The sequence below is a fragment of the Chanos chanos genome, chromosome 2, assembly GCF_902362185.1.
Source record: "Chanos chanos chromosome 2, fChaCha1.1, whole genome shotgun sequence".
NCBI classification, from domain to species: Eukaryota; Metazoa; Chordata; class Actinopteri; order Gonorynchiformes; family Chanidae; genus Chanos; species Chanos chanos.
The window spans coordinates 8,760,247-8,774,825 of record NC_044496.1 but is presented as its reverse complement, the minus strand read 5'-3'; the positions used below and the strand labels follow the sequence as shown (position 1 = coordinate 8,774,825).

The window sequence follows — 14,579 nt, the reverse complement described above, 5'->3', positions numbered from 1 at the left end:
GGGACCTGTACATTAGATGAAGGCCTATGGAAAAAAAAAAAGATTTTTTTTTTTTTTAAAAGGAAAGCAATTTAAGGTAATACCCCAGGCACCTTGCTGTGTCTGTGTCGGTCACGGTGCTGAGTGTTTTACATAAAGCCTGGGTGTTTAGAGTTAGAGGTGAGAGAGGACAGCAGGAGGTACAGACAGATGGAGGAGTGGCCTGGATTCCGCTGAAAGCGTATATATTACACAGTGGACTTCATTACTCTAAATTATATTACTTTTCACCCAGTGGCTCCATAACAACCTTGCTAATCCAAGCACTTCTGCAGACTGTACACTTGTATATGTACACACATATGCATGTACTTATACAACTTTTATATGTACACCAATATACATGCACTTATACAACTTATATACCCACACACATACCCATACACTTTTAAAACCGATATATCTACACACATACCCATACACTTCTAAAACCGATACATGTACACACATATGCATGTATACACACAATTTATATGTGTACACATATGCATGCATTCCTGCAGCTTTAACACGTACACTAACATGCATGTATGCATACTAACATGCATGTATGCATACCACAATACAGCCAATCTACAAAATTCAACACTCTTTAGTGCTTAGAGAGAGAAATTACCAGAATGGACTGAAGACAAAAAAAAAGAAATATCACTTATTTTACTGGAACATTTTAATTTAAATTTTGAAATTCGCTCTCTTAATGGAAGAAAAAAAAGCGACACGCGCTCTGAAACAAAATCCGAGCCCCTTTCTCCTTTGCTCTTTGAACAAAACCTTTTCGATTGCATCAGGTTCCAAAAGCTATCCATCCTACACTATGTGGCACCAGCAGGCTCCATCTGAGCTCTTAATCATTTCTTTGCACTAATTAGATGCCTGATTGGATAAGCTGCTGTGTCTTTTGTCCTTGTCCTGGAAAAGCACGAGAGGACTAATTCAAGAACAACGTAACAGTCACACCCCTAAACTAAGATACTATTTAACGGCAGCGAACAATCAGAATTACAATGGCTTGGCAATTTCCAATTTCATGATCCAGTATTTCAGGGGGTCTCACTAGCGCATGTGGAATGAACTCATTCTCCTAAAGCAAACTTGGAAAAGTGCCTTGTGTGCATGTTGGCGAAAAACAAAAACTGTGTAAGAAAAAAAAAAAAAATCAGTTAACAAAGGAACAAAGAAAAAAAAAAAATCAGCAGTTTTTTTTTTTTTCCCCTCAAAGCCCCATAAAACCCAGCAAGTGGGAATGTATGGATTTTGTGCTGGGCTCCATTGACTGTAAAGTTGTTTGGGTTGCAATATTGGCTCTCTCAGCATAGCAGAAACAACTCGGAACTCTCCAGAACCACCAAAAGCCAAGAGTTCCTTCTCAAATCCAATTCTATCTTTTTTTTTTCTTCAAAAGATACCCCCTTCATTATTTAACATAATAATAGAACACTACACCTATGCAATGACTCTCATTCATGGTGACAATCAGAATGCATCTAGGTTTTCAAAAGTGTCAGCAAAAAGAGTCAAGGTTAACTTGAAAGGTGATCAATACTTCAATCTCAATAAAGCTTTTCAATAACAGTAGAAGGAAGTGAAGTGAGGTGACAAGAGTTGTGATATGAAGATGAGAGTGGGGTGGGAGCGTGGTGAGGTGTAAGATTTGAGCGTGGCGACCTCGTGCCACCCTGTCATGTCACCCGTGCGCTGATAATACATCACGGCCATAATAGAATCCGGCTGCTCAGGAGTCACGGGGAATAGCTCTCATTCCTCAACTTCAAAATCAATATCACATACGTTCAGCAACCTTCATATCCCAAAATAAACAATGAAATCCAGCACAGGTCCTGGCTTCTCTTGCAATTCAGCTTTTGTTTTTGTTTTTTTTTTAACAAGAAACTAATGTTCGGAGTACCATACTCAATAGCCATGACTTTAGATGGCCAGTGAGAGAATTAACATGATCAGTATAGTTAAGATTTTTGGTGATGATGAACCCAAACACACTCACTTATACACAGTTCCTCCGTTCCCGTGGCCAAGCTGTTCCTGGTACTGGATGTCTTGTTCATTTATCTAAGAGAGAGAGGGAAGGAGTGTTAGACAGTTAGGGAGCACGGACAGAAAGAGAGAGAAAACCGCTAAGGGACAGAAAATATCATAGGGGAAAAAATGCTACTGGAAGCCATAAACAACTAGACAGGCAAGCAGGTCATTTCAAGTTCAGCGGCAGAGAGCAGGAAGATCAATACGACATTTGCTGTCCAATTTATAAAAGGACAATAGCCGGGACGGGAGTGATGGAAAGTTTAATGACGATTTGTTTGCCTGTGTCGTCTCGTTCGACTTTGATAAAAGGTGTCAAAACAGGAGAATACAATATGGCCCCTGCCGACCGCGGTTCACTGGGGAGATGTCTGTATTTCCTTGTGTTGGTATAACACACAAAACCATTCTCCGTCTTTCTCTTTCGCGTACACACACAAACACGCATGCACACATACACACACGCACGCACACGGACGCATACACAACGAGGGTCCACGTTAGCAATAATCAAATAACTTGGATAAGTTGGCCGTACAATACTGATTCGTACCACTCATTTACTTCATGAGGAGTATGACTATGGTCTCCTACTATGCCATAAATAATCTGCATAAAAAAGGGGTTTTTAAACCACACATACATAAGTCACCCCCTAGCAATTGAACATGGATATCTCTCCAGCTGTCAGAATAGGTATACATGAGTGATTTAGTTATTTTAACACAGTTTATTCCTATTTTTTTATTTATTTATTTTTTAAATCAGTTTGAAATATTGCTACCGGGCTGCCCTAACTTACTCCTAACGGCACAGAAATTCACATCATATCATAATCAGTGACAATCAATCTGATTAGGGTTAGGTGGGCGGGCAGGCACCTTGTCAATAACTGCCTCCATCGGCAGACAAGTATTTCCCCCCCCCCAAGCCCATGCTGATATGAAGCCGACGCACAGCTGTCAAGCTTCATTTTGTCAAACTTGGCAAGAGGGACAAGCGAGGAGGTGGTAACGTAGCATTTTTCTCCATTCTAGGCCCATTGATTAGGTCAAAGTGTGTTAGCGAGGCATGTATGTGTGTGCGAGTGTCAGGGGAGGGGCCAACAGCTCTATTACTCCATAGCCTTACAGGTGTCCCTGGAGAACCAGCTCACTTAATTGTCTTTCTGACACACTCCTGTCCCCGTTGGCCTCAAATGGGGCTTGGAGAGGAGGGTATGTGAATGTGCGTTTGCGGGGGGGTGGGGGGGGGGGTAATGACTATAATACAGATCCAGGCACTCAGCTGCGGAGGTGATGAATATAGATAAGTCTCTAATTGGTCGAGATAAAGATCTCAGACAGACCACGGTGTGAAAGGAAGAGCAAAAGCGTGAGGAAAATCAATACGAGTGTACTGATTCATTGGGGACAGGCGTGTCCCGGTCAATAGACTCTAACAGGACAGGGCTCGTGGCTGTCAAGCCGCCTGCAGGAGACAGCCAATCAGCACGAGTTCCTCATGGACTGACTGCTCTCATATAGCATGATGGACTGCAGTAATACTGTGAAGTAACTCTGTAATCAATAGTTTCATATTATAAAAGTATAATAAGGGGAGGTCTCATGACTGAAAGAATGTCCCCAGCTCTGTAAAGAGGAAAGGGGAAAAAAGAAAGAGAGACAGAGACGGATGTTGTATCCCACCATACCTGTCCGTTGGTCAAGATCTTCTTTAACTCAGCTGAGGACTTCTTTAAACTGCTCAAAGGAAACAAACCAACAAACAAACAAACAAAAAAAGACTTCAGAATTCTATCTGATGTAGAAGAGCTAATGATCTGACAAACTGTGAAATTCTGGTTCAATTATTTCAGCATAAACAATGACATTCACAAAAACTTTAACAAGCATCTGAGAAACAAAACGCAAAACATTCGTCCCGCTACCTCATTTTACCCCGTGTTTGACTCAGTGACACTGTATCATCAGCACAACTAATGCTCTGATGCCGGATGTCCAGTTAATACTCTCCCCATGCTCACCTGTTGTTGGACAGACTATCTGACGCAGAGTGACTTCGGCTATTGGTGGATCCAGGCCGAGTGTTTACCTACAGGGACAAACACAAGACACAGGGCTTAGGACTACCAGGGAACTAATAAAGCCTGCTAAGATTCTCCAGCAAACCCCTCAGTTCAGTTGCAAGGTTAATTGGCTTTTAAAACACAGAGACATATACAGAGGGAGAAGGAGAGGAAGAGGGAGATAAAGAGAGAGAGAGAGAGAGAGAAAGAACACCAGGAGAATGAGACGCTCAGATAACAGAGGGGGAAATTAAAGTGACGATTTAAAACATCCTTGGATTTTGAAAACTGAATGTACAAAAAAATTGAATGTTAAGTCGCCATCCGGAGTCCTTTTTCCCATTAGTTAAAGAGACGTTTTCACAAGGGTGCTCACTGAAAGATCCACTTTTTACCACTACAAAGGAAGAAGAAAAGGGAAAAAATCCCTTGCGGAAAATAACTAAAAATAACTTGCTTAATTGAGGTCAATAGGTCATCATGTGTAGTCCGGTAAAGCACAGATTCTCTTCTTAATTAGTGCCTGTGAGGACCTCGTTTAAATACATGCACTTTTTAAAAACGTGTTTCTAAGCCAATTAATCTTACACTGAACGAGAGACGAAAGTTAAGAGAGTTCAACGTTGCCTGTGAAAACAAACACTAAGTTCTGAAGCTTACAGAACAAATTAGAAAAAAGAAAGAGATATTATCTACAGAATCAGGGTACTGTTTACAAACAGTACAAACATGTTTCAAAAGAGCAAATGTGTGAACTACCTCCATGATTTGCAAGTATATAATCTGGGTATATAATCTGGGTCCCTGCAGTTGACACACTTTGTGTTTTGAGCTGTGGACACTGAGGTGAAGCACTGTCTAGCTTCTGCTTAAGGCTGTCATATTATACAGTGCCAGTAAATGAAAGTTATCAATGTGTAAATAACCACAACAAACACTAATCAAAGTTTAAATTATAATAACACACAATGAACTTAGGGAAGTGGTAATGTTTGAGACACATAGAGAGAATTCAAATGTTTTGTTGTTTTTTTTAAAGACTTAAGTATGTGACACATGTTTTGAGCACGCTCTTTTCAAAGGGATCCAGCGTAATGAAGGAGGCATGGCTCCATTCTTCAACTGTGCTGATTTAAAGATGAACGCCTTAATCTGTTTTAACCAACTGTCTCAAATTCCAGATGCATGAAATTCAAATTAAAAACTTTTTACAACACAATATTCAAGTCCTAACAGCACCCAACAGAAGAGATGAAGAGAAAAAAGGAGAGAAAGAAAATGGTAGATAGATAGATAGATAGATAGATAGATAGATAGATAGATAGATAGATAGATAGATAGATAGATAGATAGATAGAGAAAGAGAGGGAGGGAGAGAGAGAGAGAGAGAGAGAGAGAGAAGGAGAGAGAGATCTCTTTTCATCTACATATTTATATATAAAGCGGAGGAGAAACAGAAGGGGTTTCGTGACTTCAATTGACATTTCAATAAGTGGAACACAGCATAACCAATCCATAGCCAACTTTCCTGAAACAATTATTGAAATGGTTACCTTCAGGCCATGTATGTTGCGGATCCCAGGGGTCTTGCCGGCTGAAAAAGTAATTGACTAAATTGTAGAACACATCAGGACCATTTACAAATGTGCTGAGGAGGAATCGTTTAAAAAGAAATGAGGATGAGTGGGACATGAGCGGAGAGAGTGACTGAGCCTCCACTCAGGAGACCGGCAGAAGGGAACCAGACGCTCTCACGCAGAGGTGACTGTCTGAGACAGAACTGGGCTGACACTGCACCCACGGCACTGTCGCCACACTATCATTTATGCTCGTGCAATAGGTTATGCGTTATATGGTCACAGAGATACAGAAACGCAAATAAAACACAAACACACACACACACACACACACACCCCAAACTAATGATGGTCAATTACACTTTACACTTTCACATTAGGAATTTACGCACATACAAACTGTGGCCGTGGTTCTCAATCATATTTCTATATGACATGGAACAATGAATACTGGTTACAAACTGGGGGTATCAATTCATTCTTACACTGCTAAAACATGTGGGAAAAAAAAAAAATAGATAGATATACCAATACATATATACACATTGTGTCATTGTGTACGTATGCACAGACAGATGAGGACACACAAACAGGGCTGTCCTTCTGAGTCAAACATTCCCATCTGCTTTACAAAGACGCTCCATTCAAGCTGGCTCTGGCCTTCAATATTCAGCACGTTAAAATGTTCAAAGGCACTGACTGTTTGAGCACACTGGAACAGGCATGACAGTCTCTACACAAAAGAGAAACATCGGGGCATTGTGCTCTTTAGACATCAAGATGTAACACAGTCCCTAACTACAATACCAATAAAATCTATGCCAATGGGTGTTAATATAGATTCATTGATCTCTGTGAATGACAGTGTAAGTGTTTAGCCTACAATGAAACCCAGTTTGCCCAGTAAGGCTGGCCGGTATAGATTTATACACTACATTCCAGCCAGGTCTGTCTGGGTAGCTAAGACACAGTGCTGGGTATGACATTTTATACAGGATGTGCCTCAGGCATGTTTACAGTTACAGTGCTTAACTGTAATTTTGTTTTGTTGGAATCAGCACAAAGAAACACACACACACACACACACATTCTCTTTCGATACCTCGAGGAAAAATTTGGAGTGGCTCTGGTAGTAGTCCATTCATTCGTTGCTCCATCACTGTGCTGCAGTACTATACAAAGAGAGAGAGAGAGAGAGAGAGAGAGAGAGAAGAAAGACCACTGCTTATTCATTTCAAAACAGGTAAAAAAAAAAATCACTGAAATTTAGCTGCTCTGTTAAAAAATGCATAATATTTATTCACCATTCGCCATAAAATGATATTGCAGTTTTATACTATATAAATGCTGCCTGACAAATCAAATAAGGACACATTCAAAACTTTATTTACAAACAGAAACATCAATATCTCTGTAGTAGTACAATTTCATATTTCAACTCCAACTGTCTATGTGTACTTGATACAGAGAGAGAGAGAGAGAGAGAGAGAGAGAGAGGGCATTGCTGAATGAGTCTTGCTGGCTGTCTTGGTAATCTTTCTTTAATGGGAAATTTACTCTTTATTGATTCATGTCTTGTAGTGCCTGCCAGGTACACTGCAATCACTGAGCTGTCAAAAGCAGTGAAAGGCTATTTGTTTCAATGTGATGCCATGGCATTCTGCCGGCAACGCCTCCCTTTTAATTACCTTATACATTACGATAGCCACAAATAAACTGTGGCTTCCCACAAGCACATTAGCATGGACAGAGAAAACTTCACAATGTAATCGCAAAGTACAAACAAAAGGTAAATCTAAAACGACTTCAAATCAGACAATATCATGCTTTAATGGGATACTGTTCATAGAATGTTTGACGACAAATGAACAGGTCTGGAAAAAGAAGAAAAACAAAAATTTCTTTGTCCTCTAACTCAAAAATGAGCCTAACCTACAGGTCTGATTAAAAACATAACGAGCTACTCATACAAACAATGACCCAGAGTCCCATCATTACCCCATCAGTGAGTTAGACTGAATCTCTTCGAGTTAGACCGAATCTCTTGAGTTAGACCGAATCTCCTTAGACTGAATCTAGTTCCAGAACTGTTGAAGATTAAGCAGATTTGGTGTCCTAAAGCTGGAAAACAACGAGGTTGAGGGAGTTATTGTAAACCTTACATAGAAGTCAAAAGACCAAACTTCACTGAGGTCGACAAAAGGTCTGCAACCACGATGCTCCTGGAGTTCATCGAGGTGGCACAATGTTCGAGATGGAGACATCCTAGTCTTTTCTTGGATCACTCTACTCTACTTGGCCAGAGGTGGGATATTGTTTTGTTGAGAGGTTAAATTTGACACGGCTTTGTTGTCCTTGTGGGGGGGGGGGGGGGGGGGGGGTGTCAAAGAGTGAAAGGCTGATCCCAGCATCCAAAGGGGCTGTCGAGGCTAGTGCTAACATTAACCCGACATATTCCCGGTCACCGTCAGCCAACCAACAGCCCTCTCTCTTTGACACATCCCCAGCCTCCTGCCAAAAGCACACCTCAATTGATGTTTCAGTTAACAAAACCATCTGGCAGAAAGCTTAGCCACCCCTCCCTCCCTCCTGCTTTTTGTAAGCATGAGACCTTTGTGCCCAAACACAGCCGGCCCATCACAGACAATCAGGCCATTTTAAACCACAGGCACAGATGGATGCAAGCAGAGGGAGGAGGTGTGTGTGTGTGTGTGTGTGTGTGTGTGTATGTGTGTGTACTCGTGTAAGAGAGAGAGAATAATGGGGGTCAGGAGCAAGCCTAAACGAGCTTCAGTCACTTAGAACAGGTTTATGTACATTCACCATGACCAGCAGTGCAGTGTAACAGCACCCAGGGTGGCACAAAGACATTAGTGTACATATGAACATGTTCAGAAGAGAAAGCTGGGCATGGTGTGCGTGCGTGTGCATGTGTGTGTGTGTATGCATGCAATGGTTGCCCTGTGCTGCTGCAGCTGTTATTAAAAGCCCTATTTATCACTGTCACCTCTCCACTGTGTTCCGCTCTCACTCTCTTTCTCTCCATCTTTCTCCTTTCAGACCCACGGGCACTGTCACATCGAACAACGCCTCCTTCCTCAAACACACGTGTGTGTGTGTGTGTGTGTTCCTCCCCCTCTCTCACACATACACACACAGTACCACTACACACCTTTAATTTTCCACTTGGCTACTTTATTGATTAGGGACTGCAATTACCCACTAATCTGTAACAGTGTATTAAAAGAAATTCCCCTTTGTTGGACAATAACTAAACCCAGTTTGATCACATCCAGCGTGCTCCCAGCCTGAGGGGAGAGTAGAGGCAGGGTTCAGCTCCTGTAGGAGCCCAATCATCATTAACAGGTCCTGGAACAGGAGTGCTCCTCAATTAGAGAGCTGAGACTGAGGGAACGGAGAGGTGGCAGGTCACATGACACACTCTGACACGGGTCTGTCTTTAACTTTCAACTCAAGCTCTTTCCTCCAGGTCCAGATCTGGTATAATGAATGCCCTGTCTCCCACGACTGGCCAAGGTTCCCAGCAAAGTCACATTCAAATGTCTTTTTCAAACATCTACCTGTGTGTTAAGGAATATCAAATCAAAACATCTTGATGAATTCACATTTGCCAGGTGAATAAGCATGATTGTGGATTGAAACTTAAAAACTATTTACATACTCTTTTTACTTGGTTTGTAATACGAGCAACGACTACATATTTTAATCTTACCTAAAAGATGAAAAGAAGCGTTATTGTGATTGAACTGTCATAAATGTGTTGTGTGTGTGTGTGTGTGTGTGTGTGTGAGAGACGAGTGACTTGCTGGGCAAACAACAGAGGTCACGTCGGGTCCTGTCCCGGCTTCGCCCAGTTCAGCGCTCAATCTCTCTATGTGTCAATTTCAAGGGTAGTAGCCACAGGAGAGTAAAATGAATTGCTTGCTTAACCACCTTCAAAAGCAGGCGTTTTTTTTTAATTCCTATTAATTCAATATAATAGCAGTGCTCTCATCTGGAATTAATGACATGAAAGCAAATTCACACAGGTCTCAGTGGAGTCTCCGCAGCCACCGTGGCAAAAAGTCCCTCGCTTTGAATAAGAATACAATGATAGCTAAAATGCATTAGCATTGCATAAGACCCCCATAAAGTCTACCTTATACCTGTATAACAAATTCTCCTTCAATCAGCAGCTTTCTCACACACTCTTATCCCAAGAGGAAGAACAAACCATTATAGAATGCTGCAACTCATTTGAAGAAAAATTGGACACGCTTAAGCGGCAGACAAAATACGTGAGCAAAGCAATGTGTGTGCGAGCGAGCGAGCGGTACATGTGTGTGTGTGTGTGTGTGTGTTTTGAGCCAGGTGGGTTTTGCAATGGAATTATCTAGAAGCAAGCAGACAGTCACAGTTCCTTCCAACCACATGTACCACAGCCAGCTGCCACCTCTTTTTTTCAAATTTTGAAAGCGTTTCCGTCAATACACCCAATTTTACAAAGGTAAAATTCATTCACTGGGTGTGCTCTTCTCTTTTGCTGTGTCAGTATTTGCCAAACAGTAACTAATTTAACTGGTTTGTGTTGCTGAAGAATTTTTAGAAAAATATTCTAAAACACCTCTATTGCTGTCCCTATCTCAAAATCAGTAAAACACAGAAAAATAGAAGGCAGTGTAATAATTAACACTGAAATGAGATACACATGTTCTATTGTAGCACTCATAGCAGTCAAACATATCAGCGTCTATGGCTAACCTTCAAGTATTAATTCATTGAACAAAGCGCCACAGCTTTGAAAAATAACAGAGCATTTGAAATTGATAATTAACATGAGCGATGTTTTCTTGTGGAATAAAAAACAGGGGTGACGGAGCCTGTGGCAAGTTAGGAATCATGGTGAACTGATGGCAGGGTGAAAGACAGCCCCAGAAGAAAGTAGATGTTGAAAAATCTCCCTGCCCATGGGGGCTGTTTTTTTAATGAGGCGAAACTTTAAGTACTGGGTAATAAATAATAAAAGTTGATAGTTCATTTAGCTCTCACTGTACCTCATGGAGAAACCATTACAAGTCATTAGTCTTAATGCCCACAATGTGAGCAGTAACTACTGAAGAACGCATTGTATAGAAGTTTAATACTAAGTGGAAAACTGAAACCATGGATGCAGATTAACAAACCAAGTACAACAATACTCAAAAAGGGTTTTTTTTGAAAGTTACAGTGACTTTATAATTCATCACAGAGTAATGCAATATAATGAAAGCTTCATATATGCATAATAGAACAGTTCATTTATATACTGAGGAGAGACAATCACCACTGAATAGCACTTTCTTTCAATTTATTTGAAAATATCTGCATACAACGTTCACTAAGAAATTACTCCTCCAACCGTTTTTGTCGCCCAAGTTAATAAAATACATAAGAAGAATACTGTATACATAATGTGTCTTTTTTGTTGCTCCTGGTTAATGCCACGTCTCATTTAAAAAAGAGGGCTAGAGTCAGATCGAGGTCATAAGTTGCCGTGGAGACAGCCAAACAGGGAAAAGATGAAGAGATTGGAAATGAAAAGAAATATGTAGCTACTTGTCATCCCCGTCAATCTGCTAAGTAATGAGAACATTTTGCCACAGGGGTGAATAATTCTGTAGTAATAGATTTTTAATAGCTTTTGCTTTTTTGACACAAACTATTGCTTCACTTTATGTAGATAGAATATTGTAGAAACGTAGATAGAATATTCACTTCAAATGTGAGCTTTTCATTTGTTGGAGGTCACTACGTACGTCTAAAATTGAAAATTGAAAAAAGGAAACAAAAGTCTTATGGGAAGCCTTTAATAAGAGAATACTTACATATGATAACATGGCTTTGAGTTCTTCATCACTTCGAACTGTGATTCTATCACCCACCTCATCCTCATCTGTGAAAGATAAATACATTTCTGATATTATTTCCCCTAAATCATTTTACAACTCTGAATAGATAGACATTTCATCTGGAATAGGCATGTGTAATTTAAAAACACTGCCTATCAGTATTGGTTCCTCTCATATAGAAGAGAGGTCTCAGATTTAATTTGTGATATAATGATTCATATATTTGCTCTTTTCTACCACTACATCTCAGTATATACATGTGACTGTAATGATAACTGACAAGTATATAAAAAAATACTACCCACTTTGGAATTTCATACGTATATCATATCCACATCTTTTTTAATAAGAGAAAACTTGCCCCAAAAGACTTGAGTCAATGCTACCTGATCAGTAGCATTGACTTAAGGACAGATGATAATGCAGATTAAAACAAACAAACATACAAAAAATTTCTATGAAGCTTGCGGAATCATTTCATAAGGTCTGGCGGCAATGTCTATTTCCTCAGGTCTTTGGTGAAGAAAACTAGAATTAGAATTAATCGAATAAACACATAATATGAACATCAACAGGAAACACTTATTTAAATATATCTGCAAGCAGCAATGAGGGGGCCAAGCAGTCCAGCAGTTTTAGGTCAACTGAGCTGACACAAGAATCACTTTTGTTAAGAGAAACACATCAAGACTTATGAGGCGTAACACTGTTCTTGCTTATTGTAGCGTTCCCCAGTGGTCAAATGACACAAAATCCTTTGCACATCCTCAGGAAGGCGTCCTGAGTCCATATACCAAATTTGGTGTCAATACGTCAAAGTGTTGTTGAGACATGCCTTCACCTCCTGTTTGGGGGGCTTTGCCGCTGATTTCAATTGGATGTAATCGATGAATGCTTTTGTAAATCAAAAAGCCAACCAATAACTTTTGTGAGGCCTGGTCTGAAGATCATCTGTGCCAATTTTTGGGAAGACTGGACAAAATTTGCGGGCTGTGAAATTTTTTACATTTTTCATAAAATCATGCAATATGGTGGAAACTGGCGGCATAGTGTTGAACTCGGCTTGAACAAAAGAATTCAATGGTACCTCATTTTTGAAAATCAGACATACGGTTCAAAAGTTATGTGCGTAAATGCACTTCCAACTTTGACCCCTTGTTGGCGCTAGAGCACTCGAAGCACAGACATTAAACTTGGTGAAAGGAATCGGGTGACCGGGGGAAAAAGAAAAGGAAGAAGAAGATGATGGAGAAAAGGTAGAAACACAGTGGGTACCTACGCAGCTTCGCTGCTTGGCCCACAATAAGAACATGATGGAAAATTTACAGATGCTTAAGCGGGCAAGGTTTCCCATCACCAGACATTTTATCTTTTAAGTATTCATAGTAGAAATGAGACAACAATGTAATCCATGGCATACACACATAAGTCTATTCCATTTGCCGCTACACAGATAATGCCTACATGAAATATGCATAAATTTAGCCTAATACTCAACCACTTGCAGCAAACCACTTCAGGATTCAACAGCCCAAGCAACTACATAGCCTTGACTCTCCATATTTAAATCCACTCAAGGGCATGAAACACACTCCATGTCTCAAGCTCTGTGCACAAAATATCCGATAAGCTCAACCCAACAAATGTCTTGAACAAGAATGACACTGAGGCTACATGATCAAATACCCTGTAGTTTCTATTCTGTTTACTGAATGCATCCTAGAACTTGTTGAACCTGTCCTTGTAGGAGAGGAATTTCAAGCTATACAGAACCACGAAGAAAAAAAACAAATCAGCAAACTATGTTCATAGGGGAAAATGTGACGATTACAACTCAACCTTATGATACAGAACGCAATGTCACAGTTACACTGAGTTATTTTGACTTTAAAAATCAAAATCCATACCCAATCCATCATGGGAATAACATAATGTATTTATCTACCAAAATATTCATTATGGAGGCCTAGTTGATTCGTTCATTTTATCAAATATAGACAGACACGTAATAACATTTGACTGGACATTTGAACACACAAGCTATTTAATTAACTTTGTGATTTTTTGATACAACAAACAGCCTGACTGTGCTGGAAAAAAACAGTGAGTGTAATTAACAGCAATCTATCAGTCTAGGCTATGATTACACAAAAGTGAATAATCGGTTCTTTATTAGATTATCGCCTCTGTAAGGGTTCTATTAACCAGGTACTTACATTCAAATGCTGTTATTGTGGCTTCAGGCATGACGTCCTTTATAGCACCCTTCAGAGAAAACAAAACAGTTTTTAATAGCACACCTGTACTTTGACTTTAATGGTTCAAAAAGGCACTTTATCTCCGATAACTCCAGTACATGAAAAGCAGACTGCAAACAGTACAACTGCAGTGTTAATTTCTGATGTTTGGACAGTAGTGAAGCATGACATTTATATGACATCAGTCAAAATATGATCATTCTCAGAAAACTGTATAAGTGGGAGGAGAAGAGAATGTGAAGCAATAAGCTGTAAAGATGACAACTATTTCCAATACTGGCTGTAAAAATAAGTAAATAAACATCGTTTTTAAAAAGCCTAGTCCTCAAATCAAAAATGCGTCATTTTACCAGTGTGCAGGTTTTGCTTTAGTTTTTTGTTTTAGACTTAAAACTGGCAACGACTGAGACATCATACTGGCTGAAGGGCCCGACAGAGGAGGTCCACATCTTTACAGTAAACAACGACCAAGAATGAATACCTGTCATATGAAGAGTTGAACCGTTAAGTGGTTATGACATATCGACTGTTCACCTTCAGGGACTCGCACTAACTATGACATGCCAGAATTCAAAAGTCAATAGCTTCAGGGTTCACAAATATGTTGACATACGTCTGAAATATCAAAACTTCTCCGAGGCATTTCATAGTATGACGCATGATACATGTTCATATCAAGTCAGAGACTAAATTGATGACTTTGACTGAT

The 14,579-nt window shown here is 40.0% G+C and overlaps 1 protein-coding gene across 1 annotated transcript in view; it reads right to left on the bottom strand.

Annotated features, from left to right (window-relative positions):
- map2k5 (mitogen-activated protein kinase kinase 5) overlaps positions 1-14,579 on the bottom strand; it is a 48,548-nt gene that overhangs the window by 33,376 nt on the left and 593 nt on the right. The window contains exons 2-8 of the mRNA XM_030765714.1: positions 13,829-13,877; positions 11,589-11,656; positions 6,827-6,896; positions 5,701-5,741; positions 4,106-4,173; positions 3,773-3,821; positions 2,045-2,109 (exon numbers count right to left, since the gene is read on the bottom strand). Of these exons, the coding sequence (XP_030621574.1) occupies positions 2,045-2,109; positions 3,773-3,821; positions 4,106-4,173; positions 5,701-5,741; positions 6,827-6,896; positions 11,589-11,656; positions 13,829-13,877 (410 nt within the window). The remainder of the gene's footprint in view (positions 1-2,044; positions 2,110-3,772; positions 3,822-4,105; positions 4,174-5,700; positions 5,742-6,826; positions 6,897-11,588; positions 11,657-13,828; positions 13,878-14,579) is intronic.